We start from the raw sequence: 22,752 nt of genomic DNA, 5'->3' as shown, positions 1-22,752 counted from the left end.
CCCCCAAAAAAAAGAAGAAGATAAAAGTAAAAAATTATTATCCAGGATAGAGAGAGACTTTTTTATTTTCTATTTTGCAATTTTTTTAGTAGCAATCCCTATTCATGAAAATCTTTATAATTTTTGTTTATTTTTAATAATAAACTAAGATCAAAGGGATATTGTATTTTAGGATTTTTCAATGTAGCCTATAACGATCCCACAAGCATGTCCAATTTTGATACGAGTGATGATTAATTATTTCAAAAAAGAACTTTTATAACAAAAATATGTACGGTTGTGATGTCTCTTTCCTTGTTTTATTTTTTTAATTGCACCAAAAATCATTAGTTTTTACTTCTTATTACTCATATTTTCACCTTTCTGTAAAACTTTACGTTTTCTCGAGACGTCCTGATTCCACTTGATGGGGGAATTTTCAAAAATGTCAAGAAAAATAAAAGTTCCAAAAAATTTATCATTTTCACTTTATGTGAGTAAAAATGTCACTTTTTGGGAGTAAAAACTCAAATTACCCTTAATGACACATTTTTAGTAGCATTTAATGCTTGATTTGAAGGAAAAATATTTATTTGATGTGATGATTTAATTTCTATGTACAAAACATGAATAAATGTGTATTTTATTGATTAATATGAATTTTTGTTAATAAAAAAGTGGTAAAAAAATTTAAAAATGAAATATAAACTACAAACCCTAACTTTTCTCCATCTTCTTCATTTTCATTGATCAAGAAGATATTTCTGTTGCATTCTTCATTCATTTTGAAAGGTTAGCAATTAGAATATATTTATATTTTATCTTATGGCTTTTTGTTTTGTAAATGTTAAATACAACATGGACATATTTATTTGAAATTTTTGAAACCATTATGCATTGATTTGTTTGGTTTTGGAGTCCTTCATAAAATGTCATTATCACCATTAAGGTTTTGAGTAATTTCTTCCATTGTTTTCATTAAATGTCTCTTTAATGACAATGTCAATCTGACATTTTTCATTTTATCATTTGGTAGCTCAATAGTAATGACCACATTTAATGTGATGTGTTGAAAAAGCCTGAGTTCCACCCACTGTCACCTGCTTCTCGACATTTTCGACAGTTCAACTGTCGAATTTGACATTTACGAACCATCGAATTAGACGTTTGAAATTTTGAATCTGACATTTACAAATTGTCGGGATATACAGTTTTTGTCAATTTGGACACTTCAAAACAATGGAAACCCTTAATCTGACATTTTGCTATTGTACGGATTTACGTATTATGCAATGCAACTTTTATGCTATTAAATGCCAACATATTCATTCTGCAGAATTCTTACCGTTGCAATCCCAATATTTCAGGTATGAGTAATCATTTGAGATTTACCTGACTCAGAAAATACACTCGATGTGGGAGAGTTGGTCATAACCGAACCATATGTTCGGACCCCATTATGTCACAAGCCGCGGGAACAAACGTGATGTGTAAAAGTGGTTGCCAAATGTAATCCCGAAAATGTTCTCCCTATGCAGTATACATTTCGAACTTATGTTATTAATTTGTTGTTATTATCATATGCCAACAAAAAATTAGTCGTTATGTTTTGCAAGTAAAGTACCAATTATTACGGTTTCATTAGCACAAACATGATGAACATGTTACTTTCATTATAAACTTAGTCAATCATTATGATTCCATTAGCTTCGACTGATAGTTTGTTGAAATGAAAAATTGATTTTCGTGATACAAAATATTCACAAGTAAAACAACAATATTTCGTCTCGATAGTTCATATGTCGTTCTCAACAGATGGTCTCTATAATTCTCGACAGTTGGGAACAATAATGACTTCCAAAAAAACACTATTGCGGTTTCCCATTATGGACATACTGTTGCTACACGTACGTAGATGATGTGACCAAAATCATCCCTATCACAAAATACTATACACAATTTCCTACAAAATGGCCATTTTATTACACACTTGCATTGCTATTGATATTTTAAGTTTCTCCCCCACTTTCTCCATAGAATCGTCTGAGTTTATGACAATTATTTCTGGAGGTTGAAGGTGAGCTAGCCACTCATCCGAGTCGGACGGTGATTCGATTGGACCCCTGACCTCGAAGACTTGATCGAGCACCCTATTCGGTTACTTAGATTTTGCACTTAACACTTCGTCGAACTCAGCATCATGGTGCTCAACGCTTACCTCCTCATCGCCCGAAGATAAAATGATGGAAAATTCAACGGACGAACCCAGTATTGACGGATGCATATTAGGGTTGAATGGTTTGGTACTGAAGGTGGATGAACCCGTTATCTCGTATCAAGTAACTGTTTCAATATGGGAGTCTCATAAGAGCTTCTCTAGTTTTTCGAACATGAACTCATGCACTGCTATTTACATTGACCTTGTTGAAAGATGGTTAATTATGGTCAATTAGTTCCCAACTAGCAACTTATTTTCATCACATCTCAAATTTAATTTGATAGACAATTGGTGTGATTCCTTTAAGATCTAAGCGTACTTGTATTGGTCAGACATTTACTATCATTTGCATTTTAAAGGAGAAATTTGTAAAATGCACCAACTTTCATTTTTCCCAAAGCGAGAAACTTATAATCTCTATAATTTCCATTTACAAACTATGATCCGGGTATTGGTCAAACTTATAATTTCCATTGTTCCGAAAGTGAGAAACTTATAAATACACCAATTTCAATTTTTCAGTTGAATACCAGTTTTAATCTTTAGGTCGAACGAGTTCAAAAAACAAGAAACTTACAAAGTGCATCAAAAACAGTTTCTGTGCCAAGATTTTTCGTACTAAATTCACACAGTTTCTTTGACAGTGAATGTTACTTGAACATAACCAACATTTCCAAAAAAATAAAATTACAATAATGTAAAATAAAATGTTCCTCCGTGCATTCTCCGCAGTCACCTGAAGTGAAACATTGTCAACGTCGCTCTTTCTTTGACACGGACATCGAGTGGTTCTACCTTTCATTACAACACGTGTCGACCAACACTTTGACGCTTGTTCAGGTCATGAATACAAATCTGCACATAGATCCTCATACATCAGTAAAATAAGTATTCCGAGAGAAAGCACACAGAAGGCAAGGTGAAGAAATGCAATACCATTCAGGTCCATGCTATCTTCATCAATCACCTCACAAAATAACAAACGTTTGCTAGAATTTCTGAAAGGTGTGTAGAGTTTCTTATTCAATCTATTTGTATTATACATTGTACTGGAGTAGAGTTTTATTCCATCTAGTATGAGTTCAATAAGTTTAATTATACATCAAGTTCCAAATTTCATGGCATTCAAGTTTTCTAATGCAATTGTATTACCGAAGTGTGCTAAAATAAAAAAGAACTGCTCACTTATTTTTTCGCTCTCTTTGCAGTCCCCTCGCGTACGATGTCCTAATAGACGATGCATAATGTTGTAAGCGTATAGATCGCCACATCTTTGTGATAGGTGGCTTATCCTTGAGCACGACTGTGATGGCCTCCACCATATTTTCACTCGCACCACCTACAAAATATTGCAAAGGGCCCTAAACATTTAACCGAAACTTGGATAACATTCCGTAACCAATCAGATCAAAGTTTTCCCATAAGAAACTTACCGTCCTCCTCCACCATGTTGCTAGCATAAGCAGTTGGGTTCTGCTCAACGTTTCCCACACCATCATGGGGAACTTCCTCGTCGTCACCATCCCCCGAACCAACAGAAGCTTCTTTGTCATCGTCGTCGTGTACGAGTATTTAGGGGTCCATGCCGCCAACACCTGCTACTACATAACAACATACTCAATAATAAACCCCAGCGTGTGGTTCAGTAGTTCTAGCATGCATACTTGGGAATGATGAGACTCTTTACTACGAAACAAAATTGAACGAGATAATTAACCACATACCGTTCCCCTCTTGAATGTTAATGCCCATCTCTTCGTTATGGTCGTCAGGTGACGGGTGGTGGCCTCCTCTATCTACAATAAATGAACAGTTGCACTGACATGAACGCGCTCAATTTTGACTTCAATAAGTGTACAATAAATCAACATTGCAATATTTGACATGAATGAGCTCTATAAGTGTATAATAAATCATACTTAATGCACATACCTTGCGGTTCCGTGCAAAATGGGTCAGGGTCAGCATTGCCTCCCTGTACATCTAAGTCACAGATCTATTGTTTACAAACATGTCAGTGACCGGGGGTAAAGTCAACATTGTCATAAAGAAATGTAGTACACATATGGTAAATTACCTGATTCTCTGGCCTCGGGGTCCACATTAGCCGCAGGTGCAGTGGTTATAGAGCCGGATGCGGGGAAGACGGTAGATATGTACTTCCTCAGTTTTTTAAATTCTTCGGACATGTACTGCATGATTTCGAGTTTCACGGTGTGGAGCCGCATTTCTATGAAGATTTTTTAAGCCGGCAACATGTTCTGAACTTCATCTCTCATGAGGCTCGATTCGACCGTTGCAACTGGTCGTGCATAAGAGGTGGTCGGTGCCTATATAGGAGAAGTAACTCTATATACGTAGGGGGTGGAAAATGTCCCTGTCTGCCCACTTCGTCGAACTCAGTCACTGTCACTATCCCCATTGTCGTGGTCCTTTGAGTTCTTACCTTCGTCCTCTTCGCTTTCATCGGCTCCTAACACTTTACCGTCGTTATTGGACCCCGACCCTCATGGTCTTCATTAAAAGTCTCATACTCCGAGTCACCTACACCGAAACTGCCTAATGGCTCTACGTGGAACTGTGGAGCAACACTATCCCTAGCAAGGTCGTCCAACACAGGCTCATGATGATCATTGAACGACACATTAATGGAGATATAAGGTTGTCCTCGCTTAACTTCAGTGGGACGCAGCATCGCGTATACGTGTAGCTGCAACATAAACATATTCATTTAGTATCACCACATATGGTACAATGACGAATGGAACGAATGAGTACATAGAACGAACATAAAATTTTCCCTGTACATTCTTAAAGAAAGCATCATACGTACACTGCTGCGACTATTTTGTTAATGTCCAGTCGAGAAGTCTTGGGGAATGTTGACTAAGACACCGACCTAACTGATCATCAATTTCGAGCACCACCTCGAATTCCCATATCTGCTATAGTACAAAAGGAATGTAAGTTGACGACGAAAGCAACCACTAAATATATTGCATTGAAATAAAGAATACCTCATATAAATGTACCTGTACAGTAATGGAAAAGCCATGAACCATGTAACTAACCGCTTTTTCCTTCTTTTTCTTGGCATTCAAAAATTTCTTTGCCCAACGACCCTGAAAGCCCCTAATCAAACGTCCGTATGAGACTCTATCCTAAGAATAGAAAAAAAATGTCCAGATCTTCGTCAATGGACAACATCTCCATATCGATACCAACATTGTTATCCGGAGCATTGACGACTCCTTTGATGATAAAAGCAAGGCCGAGCTTGTACCGATTGGCCCGAGGCATCGACGATCGGAGAAATGTCTGTTTGAGTTGGCTATACAGAATCCTGTCTATATTTTTGAAGTATTTGTCCTTCAGTCTCCTTTTCTCAAGAACTCAGTCCATCATGTTGTCATTCGGGAGAATACCACACCTTAATCCAGTGACGAGGGCATACTCTTGCATGCCGAACTTGGCGAGGTGGCCTTGCAAATTGAACCACAGTTCGTGCCACTTATCTGTTCGTATGCAGCAAAACACGAGCTGTTGGATTAATTGGGCAGAGAACTGGAGATCGGGAACCTAGGCCAAGAACTCGAGGCATGAGTTGCAGAAGTCCACTCGCTGTCGCTCGTCAAAATGCTCAATGATTGTTTTTATGTACCGCAAATTGCTTTTCTACGATATGTGACCTCACAGCCGTGCATTCTCTAAAACAAGAGGGTTGAAATTCATGTCTGCAAAGATAAAACAAGAAATGAATGCAATAGACCATAATATAATATTTCTAGCCGCATATAGACCAAAAATCACAAGTATATTGTGAAGTGTCTATCAAGAATTCCACCTAAATACAACGAGTACCACCCACAACAAGTGGATTGAAAGTGAAAGCAAGGTTATGACACACGTAACATAAACGTTGAAACGAAAGATATGTCAAGCATCAATCAAAATTTTCACCAAATGTATACAACAAGTATCATCCATATGACTTCAAGTCACCCTTTACGAATTTACTTATGTAAGATCGAAATTTAATGTGAAACACACTGAATTGAGGCAAGGAATGAACTGTCGTTCCCGACATTTTATCTATTGACAAGTTCATCTGTCGAGAATTATTAAGGCTAATTGTCGGGAATGATAGTTCAACAACAACTGTCGATAGATGAACTGTCGGGAAATCTAATTTTTTTCCTTTCCACAAATATTATACAAAATATTCTTGCTTCATATTCGAGCAGAACGAAACATTAAATCTACAAGTATGCTATCAAGTGTCATAAGAGAGTTCCACCCGAATGCAGCGAGTACTTCCCACAACAGATGGATTGCAAGTGAAAGCAAGGTTTTGTCCACATCACACAAGTAACATAAACATTCAAACCAAAGATATGTAAGTGTCAATCAAGATTTCCATCAAATGCATACAACGAGCACAAATTTTAAATTTTAAATAATGAACATAATAGTGGTTGACGAATGTAAATTTGATTGAGAGCGTATCAAATTAGCAGATTACTAACAACACTCTACTCATTCAAGTACTTTACTTGGTAAAGCAAGTACCATAAATCCAACATTTTTAAACACCACATTTGGAAGCTTTGTCAAAACCCAATTTATTAAGATCAAGATAATGCTGAAAAATAGAAAAATACCCAAATCCCATACATGGTAAGGTTCAGAGCTGTGGTAAGGTTCTTTTTCTCTCATTAAACAAAAGCCCTCATTTAAGCACAAACCACAGATCAATAATCAAAGCAATCAAACCCAAACAAAATGTCACATCGTCATCTATTTAAAGAAACTTATATTAATAGAAGATGGTGAGCATGCCTGAATTGGATTCTCCAAGTTGGTTTATAGAAAAAAGCTAGCAAAGTGAGTTTTCAAGAGTGAAAGTTGGGTCTTCACAGAACATACACTTTGACCGCACTTGATTTTCATTGCCTGAAGATATTAGCATTTGCTTCAATCGTTATTCAGGACTTGATCGCATAAGTATAAAAAATTCATATATTACACAAAATTACAACGTGATTATATACCTCATCAACATAGTGCTCACGTGTAGAGTGGACGAGAATTAATAAAATATTATGCCTTCAACTAAAGGAAAAAAACCAATTCTTAGAATATTGGTGGATCACGTGACCCACCATGACGAACCTGTGGTTCGCACGAATAGATGTGCTTAAAAGCTTGAATAGTGTTCGTGTATGATAAGGACAAGCTTCTGTACTGCAATTATACTTCACTCCTAGCAATTCAGAAACGAATTCTAGTTCTCCAAAAACTTCCAAACAGTAGATGGATTCACATAAAACTTCCTTTTTTTTTTTTTTTTAATGAGTTTTGGTAACTGTAAATTTTTTTAAAATGTGTGGTTAAAATATAGGAAAATTTTTGGATTTATGCATTTGAAAATGAATTATAGCAAACATACAAATAACAAAAATGATAAAAATAAGGCTGTTGAATATGCAATAAATTGCAACATTAAGGGAAATAAAATCATAGACACCCAATAATAGATTCAAATAAGAAAAAAAAAAACCAAAAAAAAAAAATTGACTTTTCTCTATATTTGCAATGTTTTAAAAATAGGATTGGTTCAACCAGTTCAACCCGGGAAAATTGGGAATTGAGACCAAAATTGGTCTGATTACGCTTATAAAACCTCCAATTAAAAAACTGTCCCAAAATCCGTTAAAACGATCGATCTTGGGAAAAATAGTGATCCATTCCCGATTTAATCGGTTCAACTTATGTAAATGTATATTTTTTAATTTTTTTTAAAATCATCGGTTCGATCTTGGTTTGACCCTAGTTCAACATTTTGACCCTTAACCTTTCTTTTTTCCGAGTCGATAGGTGGTTTGATTTTTGAAAACACTGCTAAATTATCATTTTTATAAGTGAAAATCAAACAATGTATAATATATATATATATATATATACACACACAAACACTATCAAATGGGGCTTTCCAACTTGAATAAGAAATTCAAACAAATGAAAAAAATCTCACAAAGTGGGGGGGGGGGGGGGGGGGTAAAAAAAAAAAAAAAAAAGGTGTGGGTTTACATGCAAAATTATTTTATTGAAAAAATATGTAATTGGAAATGAGTTTGAAGAAAATGAAGTTCAAGCAGGGGTTGAATAGACTAAATAAACTCTCCAAATGTTGAGGCTTACTGTTAAAGTTCCTTCAATAGGAATAGAAGTCATCGATCTAGCCAAGAGCAAGTTGAATATGAAGGCAGATACAATGCTACTATATGGTTAAGGTGACCTCATAGCCTCATGTTTTTGCCTCCCGATTTACTCTTCACATGAGTAGAAAGAAAGAGATGAAATGGAAGAAGCATTATCCTAGTTTGGCCCATGATCAGCTTCTTACTTGAATAGGTTTTTAGAAAAAATGCATTTTTCTCAACCACACGTTCTCTAATGAAATAATATTATACGTAAATTCAAAAAAATTTCTTATTTTTTAACCCCACATTCTCCAAAAAATCACAATTCCATATTACATTTTTCATGGAGCCCAAAAAGGGGGGCTTAATCAACACCTTTCAAATTTGATTAAGATTTTTTTACCTTGAAAATACCCATTACAGTCGAGTCATTTCTTTTAGGGTGACTAAATCCACAATCCACCTCCCTGAACTTTGTTGAACAAACACAGATAGTAAGAATGCTATCCTCCTCAATCAATGATGGCCGTCAAGAAAAGGTATCCCTTTTAATATTTACACGAAGAACCCTTTTAACATTTATTAAGGCCTATTTACTTTTAAAAAATTCAATGCTTTCAATTTGCAAAAATAAATACAAGGGTACTATTATATTTTCAAGCCTTTTTTGCGTAAGGGGCATTTGTTATATAGAGGTCAATTTGAGTGAACAGTAATAGGTAGAGCCACAAAGGGTCCTCTTGTATATTGAACAAAACCTCAAGGAGATGGATGTTATGAATACTTTATTTCTTTCTTAAAGTTCCACTTCAAATTAGAAAAAGGAAAAAGTGAACAAATCTAACTTCCCTAATGTATTTTCTCCCACTTTCTCCACTCTACCTTCCTTTCCCTCAAACATCCATCTTCCCCCCACAATTAGATATAAATAACGTTAGAAACCGGAGCTACAACTCTATGATGGTAATTCTCAAACTACTGAAAGAAGTAAAGATTATGATGTACTTTGCAACATAGTATCAGTGGCTTAAACTTCATTTAAATAAAAACCAATGAAATGTGGATTACCTGTGCTATTATGTAGTAAAATCAATTTAACAAGATGATACATCAGAAAATCTACAGATTGTGGACGTCATAATCAGTAGCATATCTATTGCTCAGTTTCTGATCTTCATGAATGTCAGCATAATATTGGGTATTCACATTGAAAGTTTTTCATTTTCATTGATCCCACTGAACATCTTAATATTTCCTCCCACCATTTTGGAAGGTTGATTACCTTGAATTCCTATGGAAGAAGGTTCTCTAATCCTCACACAATAATATAATAATTCTTAAAAATGTCAGACAAGTTTTTAAATGAATTCCCCAAAACTATAACTCTCATGCAACCTTATACTTGTATCCATATTAATTTCCAATTTCAAAAACAAATCCATATTTCAGCATGCTGATAACCCAGAGTTGGTAAAACCCCACCACCTCTTCTACCCATCTTTTTTCTATTAATGAATTCTTATTTTAACACGCTAAAACCATATAAGCTAATTCCTAACATTCCACAATCAACCTGCTCTAAGAGCAACCAGAAATCACATATTTTAATTGAAACTTCAAGGTAACTCAACCTTCAAGTAAAAGCATAACAGATCCTTTGATATCGTTAGCAAGAAAAATGTTGCTTATGCAAATGACATTTCGATTGCCGGAGTTGTTACAATCACTTTTCAGACTACCACTAAGCCAAATTGTCCAATTGTTCAATCACTTGGCGAACTGACTTAACTCTCAATCATGGACCATCATTGTGACTGTTTTTTGCCATCGGAATATGGATAGAACTCAGCTAATGCAACATGTTGGCATCATAAGTTGTCTTACTGGTTGCAAAAAATTAAAATAAAAAATAACTAAAATTAAATAAATTAAATAAAATCAAAAATCTCAAAACTTTTCGATGTGGCTCCGCTAGCCGACACCGTCAAAGAACGTACAAAAATTTCCTCTTCTTCAGAAAAAATGCAAAAAATGAAGAAAACACCTACCTAAACAAATTAGTAACGGTCTTCATCGACGGTGAAATGATTGATGGTGGTCATCAATGGCTGGGTGTTGGATGATTCGAATGCTAGAGGGGAGTCTCCCTTTCGCCTGTTTGTACGACATAGGGGAGTGCTTTCGGTCTTCGTCTGCGGTGAAAGAAAGGAAAATGCGAGAGAGGGGACGATTCCAGTTAGGGATGTCAACGAGCCGAGTCCGAGCCTGAGCCTGAGCCTGAGCCTAAAATTTTAGGCTCGAGCTCGGCTCGGCTCGGCTAAAATGGTCGAGCTTTTTTACGAGCCCGAGTTGAGCCGAGCTTTTGCTCGGCCAAAAAATTTCGGCTTGGGCTTTTACGAGCCGAGCCAGGCAGACTCGATTTTTTTTTTAAAGGCAGCAACTAGGGGTTTAGTTGCGGAGAAAAAGAGGACTTGGAAATTGATGTTTCATGTGAGCAGGGGTATTCCGGGTCGGATTCAATTGGAATAGCTAAGAAAGAGGAGACTTACTTTGAAATGGAAAATAGAGTGGGAAACAGGGGATCTTGAAAATTGAGGCCTCTTTTGATAAAAATATTTTGGATTGGAAAGCTAGAGAAAGGTGTGTGTTGCTAATTATTTACTCTACTTTTTTTTTTTTTTAAAGCTCGTGGGCCGGCTCGGGCTCGGCTCGTGTCCCCAAAATGGGGCTCGGCCCGAGCCTCCGAGCCTTTTTGACACCCCTAATTCCAGTGAGAGAGGGAAATGTGTGATAGAATGGAATGTATTTTAATACTGGTTTCTTCTTCTTCGTTTGGTTTGATTGTTTCACCTTCATCCTTCATCGGTTTTGTTTCCTTTTTTTTTTTTTTGTTCTCAAGTACCTCGACATTTCACAGATTTTGTACAATTTGGAGTCTAGTCAAGTCATTTAATCAAGCACATAGAAGGGATTGAAATTAGTAAGAGGGCAAAAAATGACCAAATTTGACAATTTTGCAATGAGTTTAAAAAAGTGACATTTTTGTCAATGAAAAGGCAAAAGTTGACTATTTTGGTAATTTCCACTTTATTTATTTAAGGTTATTTTATTTTATTTTATTTTATTTTTTAATTGTGAATCTGCCTTTAAGACAAGAATTCATTGGCAGGAACGCAAAAAAATAAAAAATAAAAAATAAAAAATTTCTAATTATCTATTAGTTTGTTGGGCAATCAGAATGGGAAGTGGGGCCCCTACTTAATTGTCGTGGCATATTAATGTTTGCATTCGAACAAATTTGTCAAATGGTAGGTGAGTAATTAGATAAGTGGTCCTACGGACCGACGACTGCTGATTAAGGCAATTTTATTTATTCCGTATGAGCACAATTTAGATAGTCATTGACCATAAGAATTAACAGAACCCGATCCTATTGGATTAATAACTCAAATGGTCATTGAACTTTGTAAAAAAAAAAATTGTGAGGTTATTGAACTTTGAAAATCGTTCAAATCATCATTGAACTTTACAAAAAGTTTACATGGGGTCACTAAATCTTAAAAATCATTTCATTCATGGCTAAACTTTGAAAAAAAATTTCACGGGATCACTGAACATTACAAAAAGTTTTCTAAGGGATCATTGGTGTTCTTGAAAACTTTTTGCAAAGTTTAGTGATGAATAAAATGATTTTTTTTTTTAAGTTCAATGATCCTATAAAAACTTTTTGCAAAGTTTAGTGATGATTTGGATGATTTTTAAAATTTAGAAACTCCTTGAAAACTTTTTGCAAAGCTCAATGACTATTTGTGTTATTAACTCTGATCCTATCGTTGACAATTTTCCAGTCATATGTAATACGTGAAGTGCTTCATATTAGACAGAAAAAATAGAATATTTAGTATGTGACAATAAATAAAATGTCATAAGTGTACAAAGGTAGTATAAAATTATGTAAGTACGAAATAATAGAACAATACGTTTTTCTGGCCAAAAATTGTTATATTTTAATAGATTATTTCAAATAATAATGATATATAATATTCAATGCAACACGAAGAACCTAATGAATATAAATAAAGTTGCCTGGTTAGGGCCATGTGGGTCTTGGTCATCCCGTGGCACCCCCTGTTGGTAGGGGGCTTGGGCCACTCAAGCAGCGCTCAAAGAATATTGGAAAGTTGTACTAGTGTGCTATCTACCTTTCTTGTTTCAATTATGCTACACAAACAGGGTCAATGACATATTAAAAAAAGGAAAACACGTGTCAACATAGATTTGACAGTTTGAAAAAGCAAAAATATAACCATTCAACCACATGCTATCAAGTCAGTTTGTTTAATTTTCGCCTATCTCTGTACCTGTGCAACCATCATTATTCTTCTTGTTTTTACTGAATTTGGCATTCAAATATGGAGTCTATAAGTCCAAAGTTAAGGTTTTCGAAAAATTTTAGATATCAAATAAGTGTCGGTGTGATAATCGCGCTTTAAGTAATGAGTTAGAAATGTAGAGTGGACCTTGTTCACACAATATATAATGCTTATCTTGAAAAAAAAAAAAGAAAAAAAAGAAAGAGAACTCAAGTGATCTTAGTGTTTAGTAAAATATACAAATATTTATTATCATTTTTAAAATACATGTTTATAAATGAGTTTGAATTATAAATATACAGAACAAGTGATGAAAGAGTGACAATACTTATGAATCAATCGAAATAATCAAATTAAAATTGAGTGTATTTAAACTTGAGCCAAACATACTTTAACCGAGATTGCCCTATAGTTTTGTGACTGTGCTAAGTTGAATTTTGTGGTGTCTTGCACATCTTGAGTTTGCATCTCTTAGTGCTTGTTTGGTAGAGATTTTGATAATTGATTTTTGACCTTTGGAGATAAAGTGGGTCTTACCTATGAGAAAAAAATTAAAAAATAACGGTTAGAATAGTGAAATAACAGTAAAGAATTGATTTTGATTGGATTAATAGCTATATCAAACAAGCTCTTAATTTGTTAATAAATTGTTGCTAACCAACGAAACTTTGATTATTAAAGAGATTATCCATTTTAAACCATGTAAAGAATTTGAATAAGCAATATCACTCATCAAGTGAAGACTCGAGGTGGTTTGGCCCATCATTTTTTCAAATTAAAATGGGCGGAACAGTATCTATTTGGAGAATGATTTATTGAAAAAGAAGAATTTTTTTTTTCGATTTATTTGTAATATCATTTTATGAAAGATTGGATGATTAAAAAGAGGAAAGAGAAAAATAAAATTTAATTTAATGGGGGCAAATGGAATTGACGAAAGTAAAAATATGCTATCATTTGAAATTTAACAATTTATCTTTAATTGAGTTTTAAGTAACTTTCATTTTCATTTTTTCAAAAGGTTGCAAGTCACAATCTAGTGACATCAGGCTCTTTTGCGCCTAATAGAAATGTTCCAAGTTGTTGCTGAAATTGTCTCGAATATACTTCTGCTGATTTTAATATTCTAGTGACTGCGATTTTTAATATTCTTTTGCAGATTTATATATTTTAAAACTACTTTCGTTTCTTCCGGTAAAATTACAATTGGTATTATTTTAAAATGAACGACAGTCGACTCTCTTAATTAATTAATTAATTTATTGTAACCGGGGTATATATATATATATATATATATGTATGGAATTAAAAGTGAAGATTTAAGCGTTGAGCCCACATTATTCTTTGATAATGCTATTTCCATCTATTAACTGTCGTAGTCACCCTATATGATATATATGTGACGGATAGTAATTTAATACATTAATGTGATAGGTTTTTTTAATTATATTATCTAACTAATTACTAACTGCCACATTATATCATGTATGGAGACTATGATAGTGAGCGATTGCAAGTAACATTATTCTAATTATATTTAGCATCTCTCGAGATCTCACAAGCATGACCCATTTGATCAAATAAGAGTCAAATTAAGAAAATATAAAAGTGACAAGAAGCATGAATGTATCCTTTTGAACATCCGAACAATCTCAGTTCACATGGTGCAAGATTCCAAATATCAAGGCGAAAATGAGATCCTATGTTTTCGCGTGTATAATAGTGAATGTGTCTTGATTTCCCATTGATCAACAAGGAGAATCATCGAATACTTTGATCAGATCTTCAATGGGGTTTCTATATTTTGATTCATGATAACTTAGTCATTGTGCTTCAATTTCGTGCCATTTGGATCACTAAACTCTAATTTGTCTAAATTTAGGTCATTCAATTCAATTTCATCACATTGTTTAATGTTAGACGCCGATGTGATTATTACACACTGATAGTCATCATCTCTTAAACGGATATGAATTATTTTCAGACTTCAAGTATAATGCATAACACAAGTTTATCAATTGTAACACTTCTTTGAAATCATCTTTTAGCAACCGTATAAGATGGTCATTGATATTAAAAAGTGCTATGAGACGAACAAAATAGCCTCAATTGAAACAAAATTAACGTATAATAACCCGATTAAAAATCAGATCAAAGTAACGTGAACGAAATTAACCCGAAAATCACTGGAAAAGGGTAAGGCGCGTATCATCACTTTCCCATGTGACTAAGTGCTAATTATGCCATTAATATTTGTTTAATACAACTACGTCAATACGCGCTCTTGTAGAACGTTAAATTTCCACTATCCCGACATTTGTAATCAACTGTTTTACACGTATTCTTCAAAAACCACACCCATATCCAGTTTGCCTTGAAAATACAGCTCTTTTCTTCCTATTATAATCCGTTCATCTTTCTCTTATTACAAATTCAAAATTCTTCACTGCCAACACAGACCCACAGTCATTTCCCAAGAATTTCTTGGTAAGCACCACTTACATTATGCTTTTTTTTTTTTTAATGTGTTTTTCTGGGATTATGTTGGCAAATGATTTAAGAAGTTGCTTTTAACCAGGATTGATACACTGCTTGTTTTTCCTTTTACCTTTTCTAGTCTTATCTTCTTGAAATTTGTGAATCAGCAAATTCTCATTTTTTCTGGGTTTTGTTTTGGACTTTGCTTGAAGATGTTTGACACCGGGTGACCAACCCTCACAAAGTATACAGGTCCTACGTGAATTAAATAATGTCCGATCTCGAGGTCTGTGTGGTCGATCATTTCCTATATAAACTATTATGTTAACCTAACTCGATCCTTTTGTTTTTCTCACCTTTTAAGCGACTACTGAGGCAAATATACTGCTACATTTTTTGTTTCATTTTGTGGGTTTAAAGTTCGAATCATTACTGTATATTTTGAGGCTTATATGGTAGCACTGGCTAGATGCGATGGATTGGTAAAATGTAATCACTTACCCCTTTTAAGTTCTTTTTGAAATGTAGAATAATTCTTCTCACTTTATTCCTTTTTTCTCTGCAAAAGGCAACAATGCAATACAAGATATTCTTGGGCAATAATTACATTTTTTTAGCCTAAGCATTCTTTTATCCCAAAAGTCTTTCATAGCACCATTGATCCCGGCGACAATGGAGGGATATTTAATTGTCAAAACTCAAAAGGCCCTTTGATTGGTTGACCAATTTTATATGTGGGCCCACTTAGCTATATTTCTTGATTTGATATTGTACCATCCCCATCAAGTGGTTAGACTTCTGCAATTGGAGTTGTCCTTCTGTCGATCAATGCTACCAAAACTAAAGATTGTTGATAAATGCACGGTATCTATTTGGCACTACTTAAAAAAAGGTTGAACCCCAACCAACCTTAAGGGTTTCCTACTGTTCCTGTCCTGGAGCATCATGGGGGAGGTAAATCGCAGGTTATGCCTCCAAGGGTATTGGGTGGAAGGTTGCTTGTACACTTGCACTTACCCAAGAGTCAAATTCATATTTCAGGATTCGAACCCTTGACGCGGAGCCTCAAGCAAAGCTGGATTTCTCCACCCCCCTTTTACCACTTGGAGACGTGCCCTGGGGGCTCTATTTGGCACTACTTGTATTCTCTCTAAGAGGCTGTAGCTCATCTGGCATGGATTTCGAAAAGTCGAAACGAAATTTTGGAATTCAAAAGTCGTTTTTGAGCTCATTTGATTAATTTTATCAAATTTCTTCTAATTTTTAGAAGAAGCTGATCCAATGTGTCTTATTCAAAAAGTACTTTCGGAATATGAAACTCTTTTAAAAATTCTTCTACGGGAATCAAAAGCATAACAAAAGTCATGTCAAATGGATGCTTAGTATGTCTACTTACAAGCCCCTCAAGGTATAATCCAGTGGTACAAAGGATTGAAGTGAGGTAGTCTCAACCTTGTTGGCAGCCGTAATGTGAGAGTTCGATTTTTGGGATATGAAATTGGACTCTTTGTGGGTACTAGTGTACAGACAATCTCTTGTTCCCTAGCCTGCTGTGACATATCGATCAATTTACCTTCCTCACGATATTTCAGGGACGGGACGGTAGGTGCCCTTAAAGTTGGGTTCAACCTTTTAGTATGCCTACTTACAAGATTGGACGTGTAATGTGTGTTTAATGTTCAAGATTTGATGTTACAATGAACAATACTGTCCAACAGCAAAGGTGCCATCAATGTTTTCATTCGAGTTACATGACTCAATATGTGTTTGATTTTTTTTATTTTATTTTTTATTTTTTTCACTTCATGATCTACTGGACTTTTCTTGTGCATTTATTTACATTGGATTCCCAACTTTTTTTCTTACCCTGCTTATGATATTTCTGCAGTTTCACAGGCCTTGTGGGGTAGGAAGATTGAAGTAATAAATATTTACAACTTAAGTTTCACTTTTGTGGCCAGTAAGGTGCTTACGATATGCAGACTGCTAAAGCAAGGTAACTTTCAATGGCTTTCAAGTTAAAGGTTTATCAGGCAAGTTTCATAGTTGAACCCATTGATTTGGCCTTATGCTAGTTGTAATTTCTTGAACTGAGTTGCATATTGAGCCAAATGAATAATTTGTTTCTTGAATCAGTGAATTTGATGCTTTTGGAAATATGTTGACACATGAAAGATACTTTCAGTTTCATTCCTTTTAAATTTTACAATGTCTCAAATGTCGTTTTATTGCAGAAACAGTTCGTCTGGAGCGCGCCAAAAGATCTCTCCACCATCCGGTAATTCCTCCGAAGTGCCTCACAAGACCTCTCCTAGAGGGGTTTCCTTAGCGGCACCGCCGAAGTTTTCTTCTCGAATTGTGCGCCAACTCAAGCCAGCTGCACAAGATTCACACTCCTCTATATCGTCTGCTAACCTAGCGAGTAGGAGGCAGAAAGAGAGAAGTCCTAAAGTTGCCGACCGGAGGTCACTCGGAAGTCCAGTGTCTGAGGTATCCCACATTACTCCGCCCTTAAAATGTTTTTCTAAGTTTGTATCTCTGGATCCCCTCGTATCATAATGCAGTTCGATGTTTTAGTATCAAACTTTAATTAATTTCTACTGATAATGTATTATGACAATATGTAGCGCTATCTTTTATTGGATATATTCCTAAATCATATGTTTCCTTTGCAACTTACAGAAGAAGCAGACTAGCAGGGTTGCGGAACTAGAACATCAGATTTCTCAGCTTGAGAATGATCTGACTAATGTGAAGAATAGATTATGCTCTTCAGAAGAATCAAAGAAACAAGCCCAAAAAGATATAGAGGAATCTTCTCAGCAGCTCTTAGCCCTATCGTCAAAGCTTGAAGAGTACCGAAAGAAAACTTTGGAGCAATCGACTTCGGAGGATCGCTGTAAGGACACTGAAGAACAGGATAAGACGTTGCAATCTGAACTTGCAGATATCCAAGAGCAGCACTTGGTGAATTCAGATGCATTAGCTTCTGCTTTAAATGAAATCAACCAACTCAAATTCCAGCTTGAAACGCTAGCTAAGTCTGAAGCTATCCAGACGAAGTACTCAGAATCGGTGCAAAGTGAGTTACATACACTGAGAGAAAATCTGGAGGAATCTCTTACGCTTGTGGAAGATATGAAAAACCAGCTAAGAGACTGCAAAGAATCAGAAGCTCAGGCCCATGCACTTGTCGGAGAAACTCTGATGCAACTGGAGACGGCGAAACAGACAGTGGAGGCCCTCAAGTCAGATGGATTTAAAGCAATGGAAGCATATGATGCCATAACTTCCGAATTAGACCAGTCAAAGGCTCACGTTAACTTTTTGGAAGAACTTGTTAGCAAACTCAAGGCTGATAGCAATTGTGTTGGTGGCAAAGATTCTCAAAATTATTGTAAAACTGAGATTACTTCTCTGAAACTTGAAGTTGAACAGTTAAAATCTGCTTTGGAGACAGCTGAGATAAGATACAATGAGGAACAAGCTCGAAACGCTGAAGAGATGAAAAATGCTAATGAATTGGTGGAACAGATAAAGTCTACGTCAAGTCAGAGAGAAGCCGCATTAGAGTTGGAGCTACAGAAATTGAAAGATGAAATCGAGGAGTTGAAGGCAAACCTGATGGATAAGGAAACTGAATTACAAGGTATCTGTGAGGAGAATGAGGGGCTGATGATGAGACTAGACAACACTCGGTCAGGTCAGAGAGAATATGAACTGGAAATGGAGCTACAGAAATCAAAGGTATATGTTGAAGAACTGAGAGCAAATTTGATGGACATTGAAAAAGAATCGCAGAATTTATCCGAGGAGAACGAAGCACTGAAATTGAGAATCAAGGAAAAGAACGTGAGCAAAACAAATGATGAAGTTGTTTCTGAACTAGAAAATGCAAGGGCTGCAGAGGAGGAGGCTCTTACGAAGGTTATTTTCATGGCGCAGGAAGTTGATAAAAGTAACAGGAGAGCTGCACGAGTGGCTGAGCAGTTGAAGGCAGCACAGGCAGCGAATGCAGAAATGGAGGCCGAATTAAGAAGGTTAAAGGTACAAAGTAACCAGTGGAGGAAGGCTGCAGAGACGGCAGCTGCTATACTTTCAGCTGGAAACAATGGAAAACTTATGGAGAGAACAGGATCATTGGATAGTAACTATATCCCTGGGATGGGAAACATAGGTTCGCCTTTCACAGAGGATATGGATGAAGAATTGATAAAGAAGAAAAACACTAACATGCTTAGAAGATTTGGAGTCATGTGGAAGAAGCCGCACAAATAGAAGCTAATGTATGAAGATTGTATTATTATGCTATGTATGAGACATGAAATGGTTGCAAAAATTGACATCTTTCTTTAATAAGAATCTCAAGTTTGATCACTTTCTATAATTAATCAATTCTAATTAGCAGTGAATACGATTCGATTTGGACGGTTTGTAACAATTTTTCGAATCAAATCACTATATATTCCGTGTTAGAATGCGACCGAGTTTTATTGTAAATCACTGCATCAACAATCTTTGACTCACTGAACTCATAAAGAATAAAAAAATTGACAACCAGTAGAGAATGTAGACTTGGAAGTAATTGTGGATATTTGAATAGTTAACATATCTTTAGCAACTTCGAAATCAATCTTGTACTTATTTGCATTCAATTTCTATCAAAATAATATATTGAAAGTCTTATTGGTCAAATCTTCACAACGACCGTTAAATAATCAAACAAATCATTCTAACAATTAGCAGGAAAATCTAGCAACTAAGTCCAAAAAAAAATAAAATAATAATAATAATAAATTGAGTGACTTGACTAGAAACTGAGATGCAAATAAAAAAAATAAATTATTTTCAACTAAAAATTTAAGGAAGTCCGACATAAATCAGAATAAAATAACATAACTACTAATAAGATATAACGAATAATTACCAAAAAAAAAAAAAAAGAACAAAGAAAAATGGAATAAATTGGCCTAAAACTTGAGCTGAAATTTTAAAAAATTGTTAGTAGAAATAAAAGAAATGGTGTGAGTACAAATAAAAATTTATTTTTAATTGTTTAATCAATTGTGATGTGTGATCGATGAATATGGTTGAATAGTAGTTGGTTAGCACTTCAACCAATTTTAGGGTTTGCATTCACAGTTGTGATAATGATGGGTATTTGGGTATGATTTAATTAATTATATTTGGTAGATAATTGTCTAATTGGATTGATTCTAATATGAATGTATCTTTTAATGGTATATGTTGATTTTTACTTTGATTAGATAAATTTAAATTAATGTTTTATTCAATTTTTTATAAACGGTTTGCAAAAATTGAAATATAAACGAAACCATTTCAAAGTGGTTTGGATTGGTTCAAAATCAAAATGTTGACGGTTTCACGTGGCAAACCAACGATTTCGATTTGATTTTGTAGTTTGACGATTTCGTTGCTCAATCTTAAATGTAACGCCACATGTCTTTAGAGATACCATTTCACCAAGCAGGCTATTTTCATAATTTCCAATGCCATTTCCACACATAAGACCCATATATTTGGATGATAGAAGTCCTAAAACAGTTTACATTTGTTTTTCGTTAACTTTATGGAGAAATAGAAAAGACTACTAAGGACTGCGAGCCAAGACAATTAAGCACAACACACGGGGTACCTTCAAAAATGGCCAAGTCAAACTTACCAAATTCCACTTTGACTTAAGAACAAAGGAATATTATGACAATGGACTATTGATTGTCAAAAGTTGAAAATACCCTCAAGTACATTATATAATTACAAAAGATAATTTTGTTTAAAAGACATTACTACCTTTTAGTTAACAAATAAAAACCAACACTTCCCACTTAAAATATCAAAATTAGCTAACTTCTCTTATCTATATGCTCCAACATAGATAAAAACACTATCATCTTTCACCTGCTCCAACTTCAAAATCTGAAAAATTTATCGAACGCGGTAACTGAAAATTCTCTTGAATCAATCTCATCAGGTTCGGTAAGTAAAAATACGCACATTTAATTTTGTTTTCGTTAAATTATTATACGTTTTAATAGATAAAATTTATTTTGACATATAATGTTAATGTAAATAATTTTTGTAATAGATTTGTAAAAAATTTAAGCATTTGATGAGGAAAAATTCATCTGTAAAAAGTTGGTGTGTATAATCTATCGGACAACTGAATTTTAACAGTCGACTGTCCAGTCAACTATTAGAACAGCTGGCTAGACAGTTCGTCAAACAGCTTGCTGCCGATTATTAGAGCCGGCTGTTTGGCCGACTGTTTTTATGGTTTTTATTTTTTGACTATTTTTATTGCCTTCGATATTTTTCGTGTAATTAAAAATTCTGTTTCGTCATGTAGATATGGTTGTAGTCCCAGTTTGTTACTTTGGTGATTTCGAAATGGATGAAAGAGATCGACGTGTTTGGAAAGGACGAGTGATGAACGTAGTGATATCCCAATTTCCATAATAGGAATAACATCATATGCATAACTCTATAATGTTTTATAGGACAAGCTGAATGTCGATCTCTCTCAGTATGACATGGAATTAAAATTTAAATTCAGCGATCAAGATGCTCCGAAAACCTATGACGATTTCTTCTTATGTCAAAGTAATTATTTGTTTGAAATGAACAATAGACACTCGACTCTTGTTTTCGTGACTTTAGTGAGGAATGATGTTGTCGAAGGTGAACAAGTAGACTAGGATGGAAGGAATATGCTAATGATTTTTGGAATACGGTCTAGATAGATCGTGAAGATGATGCGGTTATTCCAGAGACGGTTACTCATAGAATTCCATCCATAGTTCATGGCAATGAGTGAGAAAATACAAATACTTTTACAGATAAGGATTTGATCGCTTTATCCCCGCAGGGACTTGAGCGCGGTGGGACCTCAAGGGCTGAATCGAGTGGACCGTTTTCTAACTCCTTGCATGTGGTTCCTGATAGTGATGATTTATATGTCGAGTAACTGTTTGAAACGAAAAAAGATTTGCAGGATCCTGTGCACCTAATTGCGCCGAAATACAATTTTGAGTTCAAAGTGAAAAAATCGAACAAATCGTTGACAATCGTTTGCGTAGACGATAGTTGCTGTTGGCATTTGCAAGCGACAAAGATGAACATGAATGAGTGCTTTGTAGTTCTCAAGTATACAGGGGAACATACTTGTAAAGTGGGATTACGTTGAAATGATCATAAGCAAGCCCGAACTTGGTTTATTGGTCGACAGATAATGCACCAGTATCAGGATCCACATACGATCTACAGACCATTGGACATCATTAATGACATCCTCGAGAGTACGGAGTAATCTTGAGCTACCCAAAAGGCCTAGGAGGCCAAAGAATGCGCGTTTGAGGATTTAATGGGATTTGCAGAGGAAAACTATGCTAAATTGACCAGGTATTGCCATAACATGGAGAAACTAATCTTGGCTCAAAAGTTTTTATTGAGACGGAGTGTGAGAATTACTTCAAATTCTTTT

General features: G+C 35.1%; 1 protein-coding gene across 2 annotated transcripts; it reads left to right on the top strand.

The window, feature by feature from the left end:
* Window positions 1-15,098: 15,098 nt before the first annotated feature.
* On the top strand, window positions 15,099-19,642 carry LOC111369616 (interactor of constitutive active ROPs 3-like). Of its 2 annotated transcripts, none has more exons than XM_022991197.1 (4): window positions 15,099-15,260; window positions 17,140-17,247; window positions 17,486-17,741; window positions 17,934-19,642. In XM_022991197.1, the coding sequence occupies exons 2-4, from the start codon at window positions 17,228-17,230 to the stop codon at window positions 19,527-19,529; spliced, it is 1,872 nt and encodes a 623-aa protein (XP_022846965.1). In that variant the 5' UTR covers window positions 15,099-15,260; window positions 17,140-17,227; the 3' UTR covers window positions 19,530-19,642. The 2 variants fall into 2 exon arrangements, with proteins under 2 accessions (XP_022846965.1, XP_022846967.1); XM_022991199.1 differs by lacking the exon at window positions 15,099-15,260 and adding an exon at window positions 16,929-17,016.
* Window positions 19,643-22,752: the final 3,110 nt, after the last annotated feature.

The sequence above is a fragment of the Olea europaea genome, chromosome 20 (genome assembly GCF_002742605.1).
Source record: "Olea europaea var. sylvestris chromosome 20, O_europaea_v1, whole genome shotgun sequence".
In the NCBI taxonomy this organism is placed as follows: Eukaryota; Viridiplantae; Streptophyta; class Magnoliopsida; order Lamiales; family Oleaceae; genus Olea; species Olea europaea.
This window is presented reverse-complemented; position numbering and strand designations above follow the sequence as displayed.

Coding starts and splice junctions, on each gene's coding strand:
- LOC111369616 (XM_022991197.1), top strand. CDS start 17,228: ATGCAGACTGCTAAAGCAAG. Junction 17,248..17,485: donor ATGCAGACTGCTAAAGCAAG/GTAACTTTCAAT, acceptor GTTTTATTGCAG/AAACAGTTCGTCTGGAGCGC. Junction 17,742..17,933: donor TCGGAAGTCCAGTGTCTGAG/GTATCCCACATT, acceptor TGCAACTTACAG/AAGAAGCAGACTAGCAGGGT.